The sequence below is a fragment of the Scyliorhinus torazame genome, chromosome X (genome assembly GCF_047496885.1).
Source record: "Scyliorhinus torazame isolate Kashiwa2021f chromosome X, sScyTor2.1, whole genome shotgun sequence".
In the NCBI taxonomy this organism is placed as follows: Eukaryota; Metazoa; Chordata; class Chondrichthyes; order Carcharhiniformes; family Scyliorhinidae; genus Scyliorhinus; species Scyliorhinus torazame.
In genome coordinates, this window is record NC_092738.1 from 4,428,261 (window position 1) to 4,445,621 (window position 17,361).

Below are 17,361 nucleotides of genomic sequence, written 5' to 3' on the forward strand. Positions count from 1 at the left end.
CTCTTCTGGTGTGTCTGTGCGTGTCTGTGTCTGTGCGTGTCTCTGCGTGTGAGTGTCTCTGCGTGTGAGTGTCTCTGCGTGTGAGTGTCTCTGCGTGTGTGTGTCTCTGCGTGTGTGTCTGTGTGTGTATCTGTGTGTGTGTGTGTGTGTGTCTCTGTGTGCGTGTGTCTCTGTGTGTGTCTCTGTGTGTGTCTCTGTGTGTGCGTGTGTCTCTGTGTGTGTGTCTGTGTGTGTGTGTGTGTGTCTCTCTGTGTGTGTGTCTCTCTGTGTGTGTGTCTCTCTGTGTGTGTGTCTCTGTGTGTGTGTGTCTCTGTGTGTGTGTGTCTCTGTGTGTGTGTGTCTCTGTGTGTGTGTGTGTCTCTCTGTGTGTGTCTCTCTGTGTGTCTCTCTGTGTGTGTCTGTATGTGTGTGTCTGTATGTGTGTGTGTCTGTGTGTGTGTGTGCGTGTGTCTCTGTGTGTGTGTGTGTGTGTGTCTCGGTGTGTCTGTCTCTGTGTGTGTGTGTGTGTCTCTGTGTGTGTGTGTGTGTGTCTCTGTGTGTGTGTCTCTGTGTGTGTGTGTGTGTGTGTGTCTGTCTCGGTGTGTGTCTGTCTCGGTGTGTGTCTGTCTCGGTGTGTGTCTGTCTCGGTGTGTGTCTGTCTCGGTGTGTGTGTGTGTATCTGTCTCTGTGTGTGTCTGTCTCGGTGTGTGTCTGTCTTTGTGTGTGTGTCTGTGTGTGTGTGTGTCTCTGTCTCTGTGTGTGTCTCTCTGTGTGTGTGTGTGCGTCTCTCTGTGTGCGTCTCTGTGTGTGTGTCTCTGTGTGTGTGTGTCTCTGTGTGTGTGTGTCTCTGTGTGTGTGTGTGTCTCTGTGTGTGTGTGTCTCTGTGTGTGTGTGTGTCTCTGTGTGTGTGTGTCTCTGTGTGTGTGTGTCTCTGTGTGTGTCTCTCTGTGTGTGTCTCTCTGTGTGCGCCTGTGTGTGTGCGCCTGTGTGTGTGCGTCTGTGTGTGTGTGTCTGTGTGTCTCTGTGTGTCTCTGTGTGTGTGTGTCTCTGTGTGTGTGTGTCTCTGTGTGTGTGTCTCTGTGTGTGTGTGTGTGTGTGTGTGTGTCTGTCTGTGTGTGTGTGTGTGTGTGTGTGTGTCTGTCTGTGTGTGTGTGTGTGTGTGTCTCATTGTGTGTGTGTGTGTCTCATTGTGTGTGTCTGTCTCTGTGGGTGCGTGTGTGTCTCTGTGTGCGTGTGTGTCTCTGTGTGCGTGTGTGTCTCTGTGTGCGTGTGTGTCTCTGTGTGTCTGTCTGTCTGTGTGTGTGTGTGTCTGTGTCTCTGTGTGTCTGTGTCTCTGTGTGTCTGTGTCTCTGTGTGTGTGTGTGTCCCTGTCTGTGTGTGTGTGTGTGTCTGTGTGTGTGTCTGTCTGTGTGTGTGTCTGTCTGTGTGTGTGTCTGTCTGTGTGTGTGTGTGTCTGTGTGTGTGTGTGTGTCTCTGTGTGTGTGTGTCTCTCTGTGTCTCTCTGTGTGTGTGTGCCTCTATATGTGTGTGTGTGTCTGTGTGTATCTGTGTGTGTGTGTCCCTGTGTGTGTATGTGTGTGTGTGTCTGTGTGTGTGTGTGTGTCTGTGTGTGTGTCTCTGTCTCTGTGTGTGTGTGTCCCTGTGTGAGTGTGTGTGTGTGTCCCTGTGTGAGTGTGTGTGTGTATCTGTCTCTGGAGGAGGGAGGTGGAGAGGTTTGGGGAGGAAATTCTAGAGCTTAAGGCCCAGGTATCTGAAGGCAAGGCTGCCAATGGTGTGTTGATGGGAATCAGGTCATGCGCAAGGGGCCGGAATTGGAAGAGAGCAGTGATCTTGGAGGGTCGTAGGGAATGGAGAGTTTACAAAGATAGGGAGGGATGTTGAGAGGTAGTGGAGGGGTTTAAAATGAAAGACTTGTGCTAATTTGCTGCTCTTTGATCATTTCCTGTTGGTTGAAACAGAAAAAGAAACCCAGAAGGAAGAGGCCAAAAGCAAAACCACTTGCTTCTTCATCAGAAAAGTCCCAAGAAGAGCTTGAGGAAATGTGGAAAGTGACATTGGAGCAGCTCAGCAAGTGTGTGGAGGTATGTACCTAATAGAGCAATGAGCTGAGACTCCCTTTGAGGAGACCATTGTAGCAATTGGTGCTGCTGAAGAACAGACAAATCAATTTGTTGAGCGCTCTAGTCAAGAGTTGGAATGTTCCTTCATTGGCAGAATGTTCTCCCCTGAAGGGTATAACATGTACTGGAATATGGTTTTCGTAGACATTGACTGTCTTCAGTACCAAACCTAAATGTCCCTTCTTCACTTCTGAGTTTAGATAGTAAATGTAAGTAGAATATTCACCCAAAGAGGGAGGCATATCAATCAAGTTGGATTGCGACCGTGACTGATTATCCGTGCAATATCTTACAATAATGGTCACTGCCTCGGGATCAGGACAGAATCCTCGTTGCTGCAATCTGTGATCAGCCAACTCAAAGCAACCCAAGATCGAACTTGGTCTTTAGGGGATTAACGGCTCTAGAATGAGAGCACACTTATATAAGATTAACTAGCTGAAAGAAAAAGTTTACTTTCATACGGCATACAGCATGCTTGCCTTCATTGGCCGGGGCATTGAGTATCAGAATTGGCAAGTCATGTTGCAGCTGTATAGAACCTTAGTTAGGCCACACTTGGAGTATAGTGTTCAATTCTGGTCGCCACACTACCAGAAGGATGTGGAGGCTTTAGAGAGGGTGCGGAAGAGATTTACCAGGATGTTGCCTGGTATGGAGGGCATTAGCTATGAGGAGCGGTTGAATAAACTCGGTTTATTCTCACTGGAACGATGGAGGTTGAGGGGCGACCTGATAGAGGTCTACAAAATTATGAGGGGCATAGACAGAGTGGATAGTCAGAGGCTTTTCCCCAGGGTAGAGGGGTCAATTACTAGGGTGCATAGGTTTAGGTGCGAGGGGCAAGGTTTAGAAGAGATTACTAGCCAAGTTTTTTACACACAGGGTAGTGGGTGCCTGGAACTCGCTGCCGGAAGAGGTGGTGGAAGCAGGGACGATAGTGACATTTAAGGGGCATCTTGACAAATACATGAATAGGATGGGAATAGAGGGATACGGACCCAGGAAGTGTAGAAGATTGTAGTTTAGTCGGGCAGCATGGTCGGCACGGGCTTGGAGGGCCGAAGGGCCTGTTCCTGTGCTGTACTTTTCTTTGTTCTTTTACTATCCTACGGCGTCCCAAAGCACTTTGCATCAAATTACATAGTTTGTAGTGTAGTCACTGTTGCAATGTGGAACGACAATTTGTGCATAGCAAACGAGAAAGCAATAAACGACCAGATAATCTATTACAGGGATGCAGGTTGACAGAATGGCCCCAGGATAACGGAGAAACCCGATCTGGATCTCGCTGAGTGAGAGCGAGATCCAGATTAATATATTTAAGTGAATCATTAGATTCATTTAAATATATTTACACCGGATTCTCCCAAGGCCCAGGAAATAAATGTGGACCAGGCACAATGGCACCTGTGGGGGTCTCCCAGGCCATTGGAGGCCCCAGGTGGTCGAGCTCCGGCACTGGCACCCGGACACCTTGACACTGCCAGCCTGGCATCTTAGCAGTGCCACACTGGCACTGCCAGGGTTCCTGGGTGGCAGTGTCTGGCTGTCAGTGCCTAGGTGCCAGGTTGCCCGTGCCAGGGATCAGACCCAGAGGTGCACTGCCCTTACGAGGTGGGGTGAGGGGGGTGCGTGAGGACCCCCTAAGAGGTAAGTTGGTGAGGGGGGGGGGGGGTCCGGATGCCGCAGTGGAGAAGCAAGAGATGCGAGGGAGGGGGCCGAAAGACCGAGGTGGCATTTAAATACGGCGCCCCGATCCACAAGTCATCTTACTGCACCAATGAGCTGAGCTCGTCAGTGTAAGAAATTCTGGAGGTGCAGCCTTGGTGGAGCATTCCCGACCGAGGCCAAAAAAAAGGCAGAGTCTCGTTAGATGCTGAGAAATACCCCACTATATGCGCCCAAAACGGGACTCTGTTTTTTTGCGTGCTAAATCACACCCAGTGTGTTGGGAGCTTTTATATCTGCCTGTGCCTGCGAGGCAAGTTGGGACTTTGGTTTAAACATCTTTCAGAAAGACAGCACCTCTGAGAGTGCAGCACCCTCTAAGTGCTGCACTAAAATATTGGCCTGGTTATGTGCTCCAATCTCTGGACCTGGACTTGAACCCCGACCTGCTGACTGGTGTGGGAGTACGACTGCTTAGCCACATCTGACTTCTGAAGAGCAGGAAAAACTTTTTTGTACAAAAGGGATTCTATGACTCTCTGTAAGGATTTTCTGATTCTATACACTCCTTCCCCCCACCCCCCGTTCTGGAGATAGAAACGCTCAACTTTCTGTTGTAAACAAATTGGGTGGCGCAGTGGTTAGCACTGCTGCCTCACAGCACCAGAGACCCGGGTTCGATTCCAGCCTCGGGTGACTGTGTAGGTCTGTTTGCACATTCTCCCCATTTCTACATGGGTTTCCTCCGGGTGCTCCGGTTTCCTCCCACAGTCCAAAGCTGTGCAGGGTAGGTGGATTGGCCATGATAAATTGCCCTTTAGTGTCCACAAGGTTAGATGGGGTTATGGGAATAGGTAGGTGTACAGGGCCTAGCTGGAGTGCTCTTTCAGAGGGTCGGTGCAGACTCGATGGGCCAAATGGTCTCCTCTGCACTGTAGGGATTCTATTCTATGAAGGTTGTGAGACTGATCTGCAATACTTGAATTAATAATTGAATCAGAATCCATGTTAATTTTTTTGAAAATAAATTTAGAGTACCCAATTATTTTTTTTTCCAATTAAGGGGCAATTTAGCGTGGCCATTCCACCTACCCTGCACATCTTTGGGTTGTGGAGGCGAACCCCACGCAGACATGGGGAGAATGTGCAAACTCCACACGGACAGTGACCCAGGGTTGGGATTCGAACCCGAGTCCTCAGCGCCGCAGTCTCAGTCCTATCCACTGCGCCACATGCTGCCCTCTCCATGTTAATATTTAAGAATAGGTTAGTCAGGTGTTTGAAGGAAGGGGGGAAATAAACAAATATGTGAATTGCTTGATTAGGCTGGGTATCAGTGAATTACAAGCACAAACCTCTGATGGATCACTAGATGGTGCGTGCCTTGGTTCTTCCCACAGCCAAGCAGAAGAGTGCATTCTATTGTGAAAATCTGGTTCATAATTCATATGTTTTACAATGTAACTTCTAATTTTAATTGGAGCAACTGATTGAGAAACAAATGAGCAATCCCAAAGTAGATGTAATTCAAAAAAGCTTTGAGTTAATTATAGTTATACGGGAAACTATTTTTAACTTCAAGGTCACAGTTAGAACTGTAAACACTCAACAATAGATGACCAATGTCTTGACCTCTTGGTAAAGTTGGAGTGTCTATCGTTATCTCCATAGAATAGATAAAAGCTAGAAATTCAGGGAAATAGGGTCGTAAAACTCCATTAGGAATGAAAATTATTTGTATGGGTTACATAAGAGTTGTATGAAGCTAAATTTTAATTACTGTTTGAAAGCATGCCACGGTGCCACAGAGATAGTGATTCAGGGTGGAGCCTTATTTAGACGGTTATTTTGTTTAATTTATCTCTTGTGTTTGCTGACAGAAGCAGGCAGTTCAGTCTGGGAACAGACAGGGGCAGTTGCCGAATTGGTCTTGTGTAGGCTGCAGCTCACTTTAGTTGGGCGCGCCAAAGAAAATAAATGTTAGTTGGTTAGGCTTGCACTTCAAGCAGAGGAAATACTAACTTCAGCGTTCACTCTATGGAATGCTTGGATTGCAAGAGAAGCAGCTGGAAGATTTGCTGTCGGAACTCTACTGTGGTCCTCATGGAATCTTGGCAGAAAACAGCCAGCAGAATTAGCTCATAAAGCTGTGTAAGTCTGCCTGCAATCCAAGCAAGGAACTGAGACATCCGCAGTTGTGAGGTCTGTTAAGAAAAGGTTGATGGTTGGAGAGCCAAAAATGTTAATGGAAGGACCTTCATAGAATCTTACCATGGAGTCTAGCTGGAATACTGGAGATAATTAAAGTGAATTCTGGGAGGCTGTGGCATAACTTTACTTTGGTCCCAGGAAAAGTGAATGAACCTTCAAAATTATGTAAGCTATGGGAATTCTTGGGGGGTGGGGGAGGGGGGGAGTAAAACCCCCCACAAGAGTTCATAATATCTGTAGTTATAAACTATAGTATTAATTTAATAGTGCTTACTTAGTTTAATTCTTCTGGATATACAGTGAAGTTTGTTTTAATTTAAAAATGAAATCTTGCAGCATGGTTCTGTCAGTTAATCGCTGGGTGTTTGGATTTCTTCATTAAACGTGAACAGCCCCAACAAGATTGTAACAATTCCTGTAATAGTCCTTGGTAAACTTGCAGAAGAACCAAGGCTTTGAGCTATTTTAAGAACCATTGTGTCTTTTAAATAGAGATGCCGTCCTCTTGCCCTCCTGAGCCATCTCCTCAGATTCCACCAGAGTGCACAGTGTCACTGATTTCCTGAGCTAATGAATTGAATGTGTTTGTTTTCCAGGGCCAAGAACATCTCCCTGATGATGTTGTTCCATTTGATGCTGCTTTGGAAATCCCTGTGGAGGAGCAGCGTGCCGAAGCAATGATTCGTATTCAGGACGCACTCCTGGCTGGCAAAGCTGCAGAGGCCCTTGTGCTTCTCCGAGCCGCACGGTAACCACTTGTTATGAGTTTCATTGAAGTATTATCATAATCATAAGACAGTCTACTTTGTTAATAAACCAGACTTCATTTGTAATTTTGACCTGTCCTATCGTATATTTCCTCTTCCTGCTTGCTTTTGTTTCGAGGTATTTTGGTATGGTTTGTATTCTTATCTGACCTGCCATTCTAACCAAGAGAGTAGGCCCAGAACCCGTTTCCAAACTGCAGCAGCAACCTGCATTTATGCAATGACTGTAGCATATTAAAACATCTGGGGCACTTAACAGGAGCATACATCAGACAAAATGTGACACAAAACCAGGGGCAGCATGGTAGCACAGTGGGTCAGCACTGCTGCCTCATGGCGCTGAGGTCCCAGGTTCGATCCCGGCCACTGTCCGTGTGGAGTTTGCACGTTCTGCCCGTGTTTGCGTGGGTTTCACCCCCCACAACGCAAAGATGTGCCGGGTAGGTGGATTGGCCACGCTAAATTGCCCCTTAATTGGGGGGGGGGGGGGAATTAATTGGGTGCTCTAAATTTATGGAAAAAACTTGACACCAAACCAGAAAGATATTACAACAGGCGACGAAAGCTTATAGAACATTACAGCGCAGTACAGGCCCATCGGCCCTCAATGTTGCGCCGACCTGTGAAACCACTCTAAAGCCCATCTACACTATTCTCTTATCGTCCATATGTCTATCCAATGACCATTTGAATGCCCTTAGTGTTGGCGAGTCCACTACTGTTGCAGGCAGGGCATTCCACGCCCTTACTACTCTCTGAGTAAAGAACCTACCTCTGTCCGATATCTATCTCCCTCAATTTAAAGCTATGTCCCCTCGTGCTAGACATCACCATCCGAGGAAAAAGGCTCTCACTGTCCACCCTATCCAATCCTCTGATCATCTTGTATGCCTCAATTAACTCACCTCTTAACCTTCTTCTCTCTAACGAAAACAGCCTCAAGTCCCTCAGCCTTTCCTCATAAGATCTTCCTTCCATATCAGGCAACATTCTGATAAATCTCCTCTGCACCCTTTCCAATGCTTCCACATCCTTCCTATAATGCGGTGACCAGAATTGCACACAATACTCCAAATGCGGCCGCACCAGAGTTTTGTACAGCTGCAACATGACCTCATGGCTCCGAAACTCAATCCCTCTACCAATAAAAGCTAACACACCATACGCCTTCTTAAGAACCCTCTCAACCTGGGTGGCAACTTTCAGGGATCTATGTACATGGACACCGAGATCTCTCTGTTCATCCACACTGCCAAGACTCTTACCATTAGCCCAGTACTCTGTCTTCCTGTTATTCCTTCCAAAATGAATCACCCCACACTTTTCTGCATTAAACTCCATTTGCCAACTCTCAGCACAGCGCTGCTGCTTATCTATGTCCCTCTGTAACTTGTAACATCCTTCCGCACTGTCCACAACTCCACCGACTTTAGTGTTATCTGCAAATTTACTCACCCATCCTTCTAGCCCTCCTCCAGGTCATTTATAAAAATGACAAACAGCAGTGGCCCCAAAACAGATCCTTGTGGTACACCACTAGTAACTGGACTCCAGCCTGAACATTTCCCATCAACCACCACCCTTTGTCTTCTTCCAGCTAGCCAATTTCTGATCCAAACTGCTAAATCTCCCTGAATCCCATGTTTCCGTATTTTCTGCAGTAGCCTACTGTGGGGAACCTGATCAAACGCTTTATTGAAATCCATATACACCACATCAACTGCTTTACCCTCATCCACCTGTTTGGTCACCTTCTCAAATAACTCAATAAGGCTTGTGAGGCACGATCTACCCTTCACAAAACCGTGTTGACTATGTCTAATCAAATTATTCCTTTCCAGATGATTATACACCCTATCTCTTATAAACCTTTCCAAGATTTTGCCCACAACAGAAGTAAGGCTATAGTTACCGGGGTATGTCTCTACTCCCCTTCTTGAACAAGGGGACAACATTTGCTATCCTCCAGTCTTCTGGCACTTTTCCTGTAGACAAAGCTGACTTAAAGATCAAAGCCAAAGGCTCAGCAATCTCCTCCCTAGCTTCCCAGAGAATCCTAGGATAAATCCCATCCGGCCCAGAGGACTTATCTACTTTCACACTTTCCAGAATTGTTAACACCTCCTCCTTATGAACCTCAAGCCCTTCTAGTCTAGTAACCTGTATCTCAGTATTCTCCTCGACAACATTGTCTTTTTCCTGTGTGAATACTGTCAAAAAATATTCATTTAGCACCTCTCCTATCTCCTCGGACTCCAAGCACTACTTCCCACTACTGTCCTTGACTGGCCCTACTCTTACCCGAGTCATTCTTTTATTCCTGACATATCTATAGAAAGCTTTAGGGTTATCCTTGATCCTACCTGCCAAAGGCTTCTCATGTCCCCTCCTGGCTCTTCTTAGCTGTCTCTTTAGGTCCTTCCTAGCTAACTTGTAACTCTTGAGCACCCTAACTGAACCTTCATGTCTCATCTTTACATAAGCCTCCTTCTTCCTCTTGACAAGTATTTCGACTGCTTTAGTAAACCACGGTTCCCTTGCTCGACCACTTCCTCCCTGCCTGACAGGTACATACTTATCAAGGACACGCAGTCGCTGTTCCTTGAACAAGCTCCACATTTCCATTTTGCCCATCCCCGGCAGTTTTCCTCTCCATCCGATGCATCCTAAGTCTTGCCTCATCACATCATAATTGCCTTTTCCCCCAGATATAACTCTTGCCCTGCGGTATATACCTATCCCTTTCCATCACTAAAGTAAACATAATCGAATTGTGGTCACTATCACCAAAGTAGATCCAAATCTAACACCTGTCCTGGTTCATTACCAGTACCAAATCCAATATAGCCTCGCCTCTCATTGGCCTATCTACATACTGTGTCAGGAAACCCTCCTGCACACATTGGACAAAAACGGACACATCTAAAGTACTCAAACTATAGCGTTTCCAGTCAATATTTGGAAAGTTAAAGTCCCTCATAACAACTACCCTGTTGCTTTCGCTCCTATCCAGAATCATCTTTGCAATCCTTTCCTCTACATCTCTGGAACTTTTCAGAGGCCTATAGTAAACCCCTAACAGGGTGACCTCCTTTCCTGTTTCTAACCTCGGTCCATACTACCTCAATCGACGAGTCCTCATCAAACGTCCTTTCTGCCACTGTAATACTGTCCTTGACTAACAATGCCACCCCTCCCCCTCTTTTACCACCTTCCCTGAGCTTACTGAAATATCTAAACCCCGGCACCTGCAACAACCATTCCTGTCCCTGCTCTATCCATGTCTCCAAAATGGCCACAACATCGAAGTCCCAGGTACCAACCCATGCCGCAAGTCCACCCACCTTATTCCGGATGCTCCTGGCATTGAAGAAGACACACTTTTAAACCACCTTCCTGCCTGCCGGTACACTCCTGCAACTTTGAAACCTTACTCATGACCTCACTACTCTCAACCTCCTCTATACTGGAGCTACAATTCAGGTTCCCAAGCCCCTGCTGAACTAGTTTAAACCCTCCCGAAGAGCATTCGCAAATTCCCCCCCAGGATATTGGGACCCCTCTGGTCCAAGTGTAGACCATCCCGTTTGTAGAGGTCCCACCGACCCCAGAATGAGCCCAAATTATCCAGAAATCTGAAACCCTCCCTCCTGCACCATCCCTGTAGCCACGTGTTCAACTCCTATCTCTCCCTATTCCTCGTCTCGCCAGCACGTGGCACGGGTAACAACCCAGAGATAATAACTCTGTCCTAGATCTAAGTTTCCACCCTAGCTCCCTGAATTCCTGCCTTACATCCCTATCCCTTTTCCTACCTATGTCGTTGGTACCTATGTGGACCACGACTTGGGGCTGCTCCCCCTCCCCTTAAGGATCCCAAAAACATGATCCGAGACATCACGCACTCTGGCACCTGGGAGGCAACACACCAACCGCGAGTCTCTCTCGTTCCCACAGAATCTCCTATCTATCCCCTAACTATGGAGTCCCCAATGACTAATGCTCCCCTCCTCTCCCCCTTCCCTTCTGAGCAACAGGGACAGACTCTGTGCCAAAGACCTCTACCCCATAGCTTACCCCTGGTAAGTCCCCCCCCCCCCCCCCCCCCCCCAACAGTATCCAAAGTGGTATACTTGTTACTCAGGGGAACGACCGCAGGGGATCCCTGTACTGACTGCTTCCTTCCAGCCCCTCTCACTGTCACCCATCTATCTTTATTTTTCGGAGTAACTACATCCCCAAAGCTTCTATCTATGACCACCTCTGCCTCCCGAATGGTCCGAAGTTCATCCAGCTCCAGTTCCCTAACGCGGTTTCTGAGGAGCTGGGGATGGGTGCACTTCCCACAGATTAAATCAGCAGGGACACTGACAGCGTCCCTCACCTCAAACATTCTGCAGGAGGAACATTGCACTACCTTCCCTGCCATCCCCTCTTGATAAAAAAAGAAAAAGAAAGAAATAGCTTACCTGTTATTCACTCCCCTTCTCAGCAAGCACTCACTCAGCAACCTCTGCGCCCCGCACGATAACACCTGAGGGAAAATAAAAGAAAAACTACTTACCAGTCACCAGCCAATCCCTTACCTGCAGGCTGTGACGTCACGGTTCAACTTCTTTCTACTTCTACCTGCCCTCGAGTCTACCTCTTGATCTTTACAGCGGTTGTTTTTTTTTGGTTAGAGGAGGGGGTAGGGAGGGAAACACTGAAGAAGTGTTTCGGGTTTAAGTGTCACTTGACAACAGCTCCTCCACAAACCACCTTCAAGTTAGGGTGACCACAACGGAAGTATGCAAATTTCCCCCACAACAGCCAATCAGCAGCTCCACTCTACTGCCCTCTGCTGGATGCTTGTCTTCACTTGAACACCTAGGGTCTCTTGCACAGGTAGACCTTCAAGTTAGGGTGACCAGGGACTTCCGGTTGCGGCAATGCCTATGTAGGTCGCACGTTCGGCAGCTCCCGCCGGTCACGGACTTTTGGGCTCTCTAGAGGGGCCCCAACGGCAATTGTTCGACGGCTTCCAGTGTGGGAAGGTGACAGCAAGGTCTCCCCGACATTATATGGATTGGACCAGGAGTGGAGCGGTGAAAAAAGTGACCTTGGAGCAGCGAAAAGTGAGAGGGAGAAAAAACAAGATAGCGGCGGGTGGAGACCAAGCAGCATGGGCGCAGTGGTCGCAGGAGCAGCAGGAGTTTCTTAGACGCTGCTTTGAGGAGCTGAAAACCGAAATGCTGGCGCCAATGAAGGCGGCGATTGAGAAGCTAGTGAAGACCCAGAAGGCCCAAGGGGCAGCGATCCGGGAGATGCGGCAAAAAGTCTCGGAGAACGAGGACGAGATCTTGGGCCTGGCGGTGAAGGTGGAGGTGCACGAGGCGCTGCACAAGGGGTGGGCAGAAAGATTTGAGGACCTGGAGAATAGGTCGAGGAGGAAGAATCTTCGGATTCTGGGTCTCCCCGAAGGAGTGGAGGGGCCCGATGCTGGGGCATATGTGAGCACGATGCTCAATTCGCTGATGGGCGCGGGAGCCTTCCCGAGGCCTCTGGAGCTAGATGGGGCTCACCGGGTCCTAGCAAGGAGACCCAAGGCCAACGAGCCGCCAAGGGCTGTAGTGGTGAGGGTCCACCACTTTGTGGACAGAGAGTGTGTCCTGAGATGGGCCAAGAAAGAGCGGAGCAGCAGGTGGGAGAACACGGAGATCCGAATCTACCAGGACTGGAGTGCAGAGGTGGCTAAGAAGAGAGCTGGTTTCAATCGGGCTAAGGCGGTGCTCCATCGGAAGGGGGTGAAGTTGGGTATGCTGCAGCCAGCGCGACTGTGGGTCACGTTCCAGGATCGGCACCACTATTTCGAAACGCCTGATCAGGCTTGGAGCTTTATACAGACTGAAAAGTTGGACTCAAATTGAGGGTTTGTTGTGGGGGGATGTTTCCTGTGTATATGGTGTTTATTACGTTTAGGGAATGTTCCTCTGGATGGGGATGGGTGAAGGGATTTGATGGGGAGACTGTGGGAGAGTGTGGGCGTCGGTGTTGGAGGGACAGACCCCCCACGAAGGAAGAGGGGGAGTGGAGGCCCGGGAATGGGGAATTGGGGTAAGGCCGCAAAAGGGCCAGAGGGGGCGGGGCCAGCTCAGGAAAGCGCGGGCTTTTTCCCGCGCGAGGGAAGGTGGGGGGGGGGGGGGGCGTGCTGGAGAGGAGCGCACGCTGACTGCCAGGGAGGGGGGATTCTCACACTGGAGGGGGTCGATGGAATGGCGGGAGAGGCCGGGGTCAGCAGGAGTCAGCTGACTTACGGGAGTGTTATGGGGGGAGCAAAAGGGCTCGATGTGGATCTAGCGGGGAGAAGGGGGTATAGGGTTGCTGCTGCGTTGGTCAAAGGGGAGCTGGAAGTAGGGGAGGTGGCCGGGGCGGGGGTCCGCCGCCTGGGGGACTGGAGGGTGCGGGAGGCGCAGGCACGTGACTGGCCTAGAAAAGGAGATGGCCAGTCGGAGGAGGGGGGGGGGGTGGGGGGTGATGAGCAGCCCCCCAATCCGGCTGATAACTTGGAATGTGAGGGGCCTGAACGGGCCGGTCAGAAGGGCCCGGGTGTTCGCGCACCTAAAGGGACTGAAGGCAGATGTGGTTATGCTCCAGGAGACACATTTGAAGGTGGCATATCAGGTTAGGCTGAGAAAGGGATGGGTAGGACAGGTATTCCATTCAGGGCTGGATGCGAAGAACAGAGAGGTTGCAATACTGGTGGGGAAGCGGGTGTCGTTCGAGGCACTGAATATTGTAGTGGATAATGGAGGTCGATATGTGATGGTGAGTGGTAGGGTGTGTGGGTGGTACTGGTAAACGTATATGCCCCGAATTGGGATGATGCCGGATTTATGAAACGCATGCTGGGTCGGATTCCGGATCTGGAAGTAGGAAGCTTGATAACCTACTCCTGGATAGATTTTTTAATTTTGAGTAGGGCGCTAATCCCGAAAGTGGAGGGAACGGAGTATTCGGCCATAGCCATCTCAGACCACGCCCCGCACTGGGTGGAGCTGGAGTTGGGGGATGAGAGGGACCAGCGACTGCTGTGGCGCCTTGATGTGGGACTGTTGGCGGATGAGGAGGTGTGCGGGCGGGTGCGGGGCTGCATTGAAAGATATTTGGAGGCCAACGACAACGGGGAGGTGCAGGTGGGCGTAGTCTGGGAGGCGCTGACGGCGGCGGTCAGGGGAGAGTTAATCTCCATCAGGGCCCACAGGGAGAAGAGAGAGAGCAGGGAGAGGGAGAGGTTGGTGGGGGAGATCTTAAGGGTGGACAGGAGATATGTTGAGGCCCCCGAGGAGGGACTACTCAGGGAGCGGCGGAACCTCCAGACGGAGTTCGACCTGTTGACCACAGGGAAAGCAGAGGCACAGTGGAGGAAAGCACAGGGGGCGACGTATGAGTATGGGGAGAAGGCGAGTCGGATGCTGGCACACCAGCTTCGTAAGAGGGAGGCAGCGAGGGAGATAGGTGGAGTTAAGGATAGCGGGGGGAATATGGTGCGGAGTGCGGTGAGAATAAATTAGGTATTTAGGGACTTCTATGGGGATCTGTACAGATCTGAGCCCCCAGCGGGGGAAGAGGGGATGCGACGATTTTTGGATCAGCTGAGGTTCCCGAGGGTGGAGGAGCAGGAGGTGGCTGGTTTAGGGGCGCCAATTGGGCTGGAGGAGCTGGTTTAAGGATTGGGGAGCATGCAGGCGGGGAAGGCCCTGGGGCCAGATGGGTTCCCGGTCGAGTTTTACAGGAAATACGTGGACCTGCTAGGCCCGTTGCTAGTGAGGACTTTCAATAAGGCAAGGGAGGGGGGGGACCTTGCCCCCGACAATGTCCGGGGCGCTGATCTCTCTGATCCTGAAGCGGGACAAGGACCCACTGCAGTGTAGGTCGTATAGACCGATCTCGCTCCTCAGTGTGGATGCTAAGTTGCTGGCAAAAGTGCTGGCTACGAGAATTGAGGAATATGTCCCGGGGGTGATTCATGAGGACCAGACGGGATTTGTGAAGGGCAGGCAGCTAAACCCGAATGTGCGGAGGCTCCTCAATGTGATTATGATGCCCTCGGTGGAGGGAGAAGCGGAGGTAGTGGCAGCTATGGACGCGGAGAAGGCCTTCGACCAGGTGGAGTGGGAGTATCTTTGGGAAGTGTTGCGGAGGTTTGGGTTCGGGGAGGGGTTCATCAGCTGGGTCAGATTGCTATATAGAGCCCCGGTGGCGAGTGTGGCTACGAATCGGATGAGGTCGGAGTACTTTCGGCTGTACCGAGGGACGAGGCAGGGGTGCCCCCTGTCCCCCTTGTTGTTTGCACTGGCAATTGAGCCTCTGGCCATGGCACTAAGGAAGTCCAGGAAATGGAGGGGACTGGTCCGGGGGGGGAGAGGAACACCGGGTGTCGTTGTATGCGGACGACCTGTTGCTGTATGTGGCAGACCCAGTGGAGGGGATGGTGGAGGTCATGCGGATCCTAAGGGAGTTTGGGAACTTCTCAGGGTATAAGCTTAATGTAGGGAAAAGTGAGCTCTTTGTGATGCATCCAGGGGACCAGGGAAGGGGGATAGACGACCTGCCGTTGAAGAGGGCGGAAAGGAGCTTTCGGTACTTAGGGATCCAGGTGGCTGGGAGTTGGGGGGCCCTGCACAAACTCAACTTGACGCGGTTGGTGGAGCAGATGGAGGAGGATTTTAAAAGATGGGATGTGCTGCCACTCTCGCTAGCGGGCAGGGTACAGTCGGTTAAAATGATGGTCCTCCCGAGGTTTCTCTTTGTGTTCCAGTGCCTTCCCATTATGATCCCAAGGCCTTTTTCAAACGGGTAGGTAGGAGTATCATGGGTTTTGTGTGGGTGAATAGGACCCCGAGAGTAAAGAGGGTGTTTCTGGAGCGTAGTAGGGACAGGGGGGGGCTGGCGCTGCTGAATCTGTGCGGCTATTATTGGGCAGCCAATGCGGCGATGATCCGTAAGTGGTTAATGGAGGGAGAGGGGGCGGCGTGGAAGAGGTTGGAGATGGCGTCCTGTGTGGGCACGAGCCTGAGGGCGCTGGTGACGGCACCGCTGCCGCTCTCGCCGACAAGGTACACCACGAGTCTGGTGGTGGCGACGACGTTGAAGATCTGGGGTCAGTGGAGACGACACAGGGGCGAGGTGGGAGCCTTGGTGTGGTCCCCGATTCGGGAGAACCATCGGTTCGTCCCGGGAAGGATGGACGGGGGGGTTTCGGAGCTGGCATCGGGCAGTGATCAGAAGAATGGGGGACCTGTTTATAGATGGGACGTTTGCGAGCCTGGGGACATTGGAGAAGTTTGGGTTACCCCCGGGAAATGCTTTCACGTATATGCAAGTGAGGGCGTTTGTGAGGCGGCAGGTGAGGGAATTCCCGCTGCTCCCGGCACAGGGGACTCAGGAAAGGGTGATTTCGGGTGTATGGGTTGGAGAAGGCAGGATTTTGGCGATCTACCAGGAGCTGAAAGAAGAGGAGGAGGCCTCGGTGGAGGAGTTAAAGGGCAAGTGGGAGGAGGAACTTGGGGAGGAGATAGATGAGGGTCTGTGGGCTGATGCCCTGAGTAGGGTTAATTCTTCCTCCTCTTGCGCCAGGCTCAGCCTAATACAATTCAAGGTTACTCACAGAGCGCATATGACAGGGGCGAGGTTGAGTAGGTTCTTTGCGGTGGAGGATAGATGTGGGAGGTGCTCGAGAAGCCTGGCGAATCACGTCCACATGTTCTGGTCGTGCCCGGCACTGGATGGGTTTTGGAGGGGTTTCGCAAGGACTATGTCCAAGGTGGTGAAAGTCCAGGTCAAGCCGAGTTGGGGGTTGGCACTATTTGGGGTAACGGACGAGCCGGGAGTGCAGGAGGCGAAAGAGGCCGGTATCCTGGCCTTTGCGTCCCAGGTAGCCCGGCGGAGGATCTTGCTATTATGGAAGGACGCTGTTATAACCTGCCTGCTTACCATTGGCTGGGGACTAATGACAATCCCACAATCCTGTGGGAGTATGAGCTTCCCCAATGAGGGGGGCGGAGAAACCATTAGTAAACTCCAAGTATAAATAAAGCTGGCCAGTTTGGAACCAGCAGGAAGCAGTGTGCAGCAAGGGAAGTTGCTGCTGCTGTTATATATATATATATAATATATATATATATATATATATATATATATGTTATTGTAAATAAATGTTATTACCTTGTATCCTTAAAACTCGTGCTGGATTCTTCGTGGCCCTCACAAAACTGGCGACGAGGGTTAAAGTGAATAGCTGTCTACACTGCTGAAGTCACCTCCCTGGATTTTTGTTAGATACAGGTTTGAAGTTTTCTATTATACCATGCCTCTGTACGGACGTTTGGATGTTTTTGAGGCTGCGCTGGAAAGCTGGAACCAGTACGCACAACGGATGCGTTACTATTTCTGGGCAAACAATATCACCGAAAACGAGCGCCAGGTGGTCATATTGCTCACCGCCTGCGGTCCGCATACGTTTGGGGTGATTAGGAGCCTTACGTACCCAGCTGCGCCGGACACCAAAACGTTTGATGAACTTGTGAATATAGTGGGGCAACATTTTAACCCAACCCCATCCACGATAGTCC

At 50.3% G+C, this 17,361-nt stretch overlaps 1 protein-coding gene across 2 annotated transcripts in view; it reads left to right on the forward strand.

Annotated features, from left to right (window-relative positions):
* The window catches only part of timeless (timeless circadian clock), a 98,881-nt gene that overhangs the window by 38,178 nt on the left and 43,342 nt on the right, over positions 1-17,361 (forward strand). For both annotated transcript variants that reach the window (XM_072493637.1, XM_072493638.1), the window contains exons 14-15: positions 1,938-2,060; positions 6,578-6,729. In XM_072493637.1, the coding sequence (XP_072349738.1) occupies positions 1,938-2,060; positions 6,578-6,729 (275 nt within the window). The remainder of the gene's footprint in view (positions 1-1,937; positions 2,061-6,577; positions 6,730-17,361) is intronic.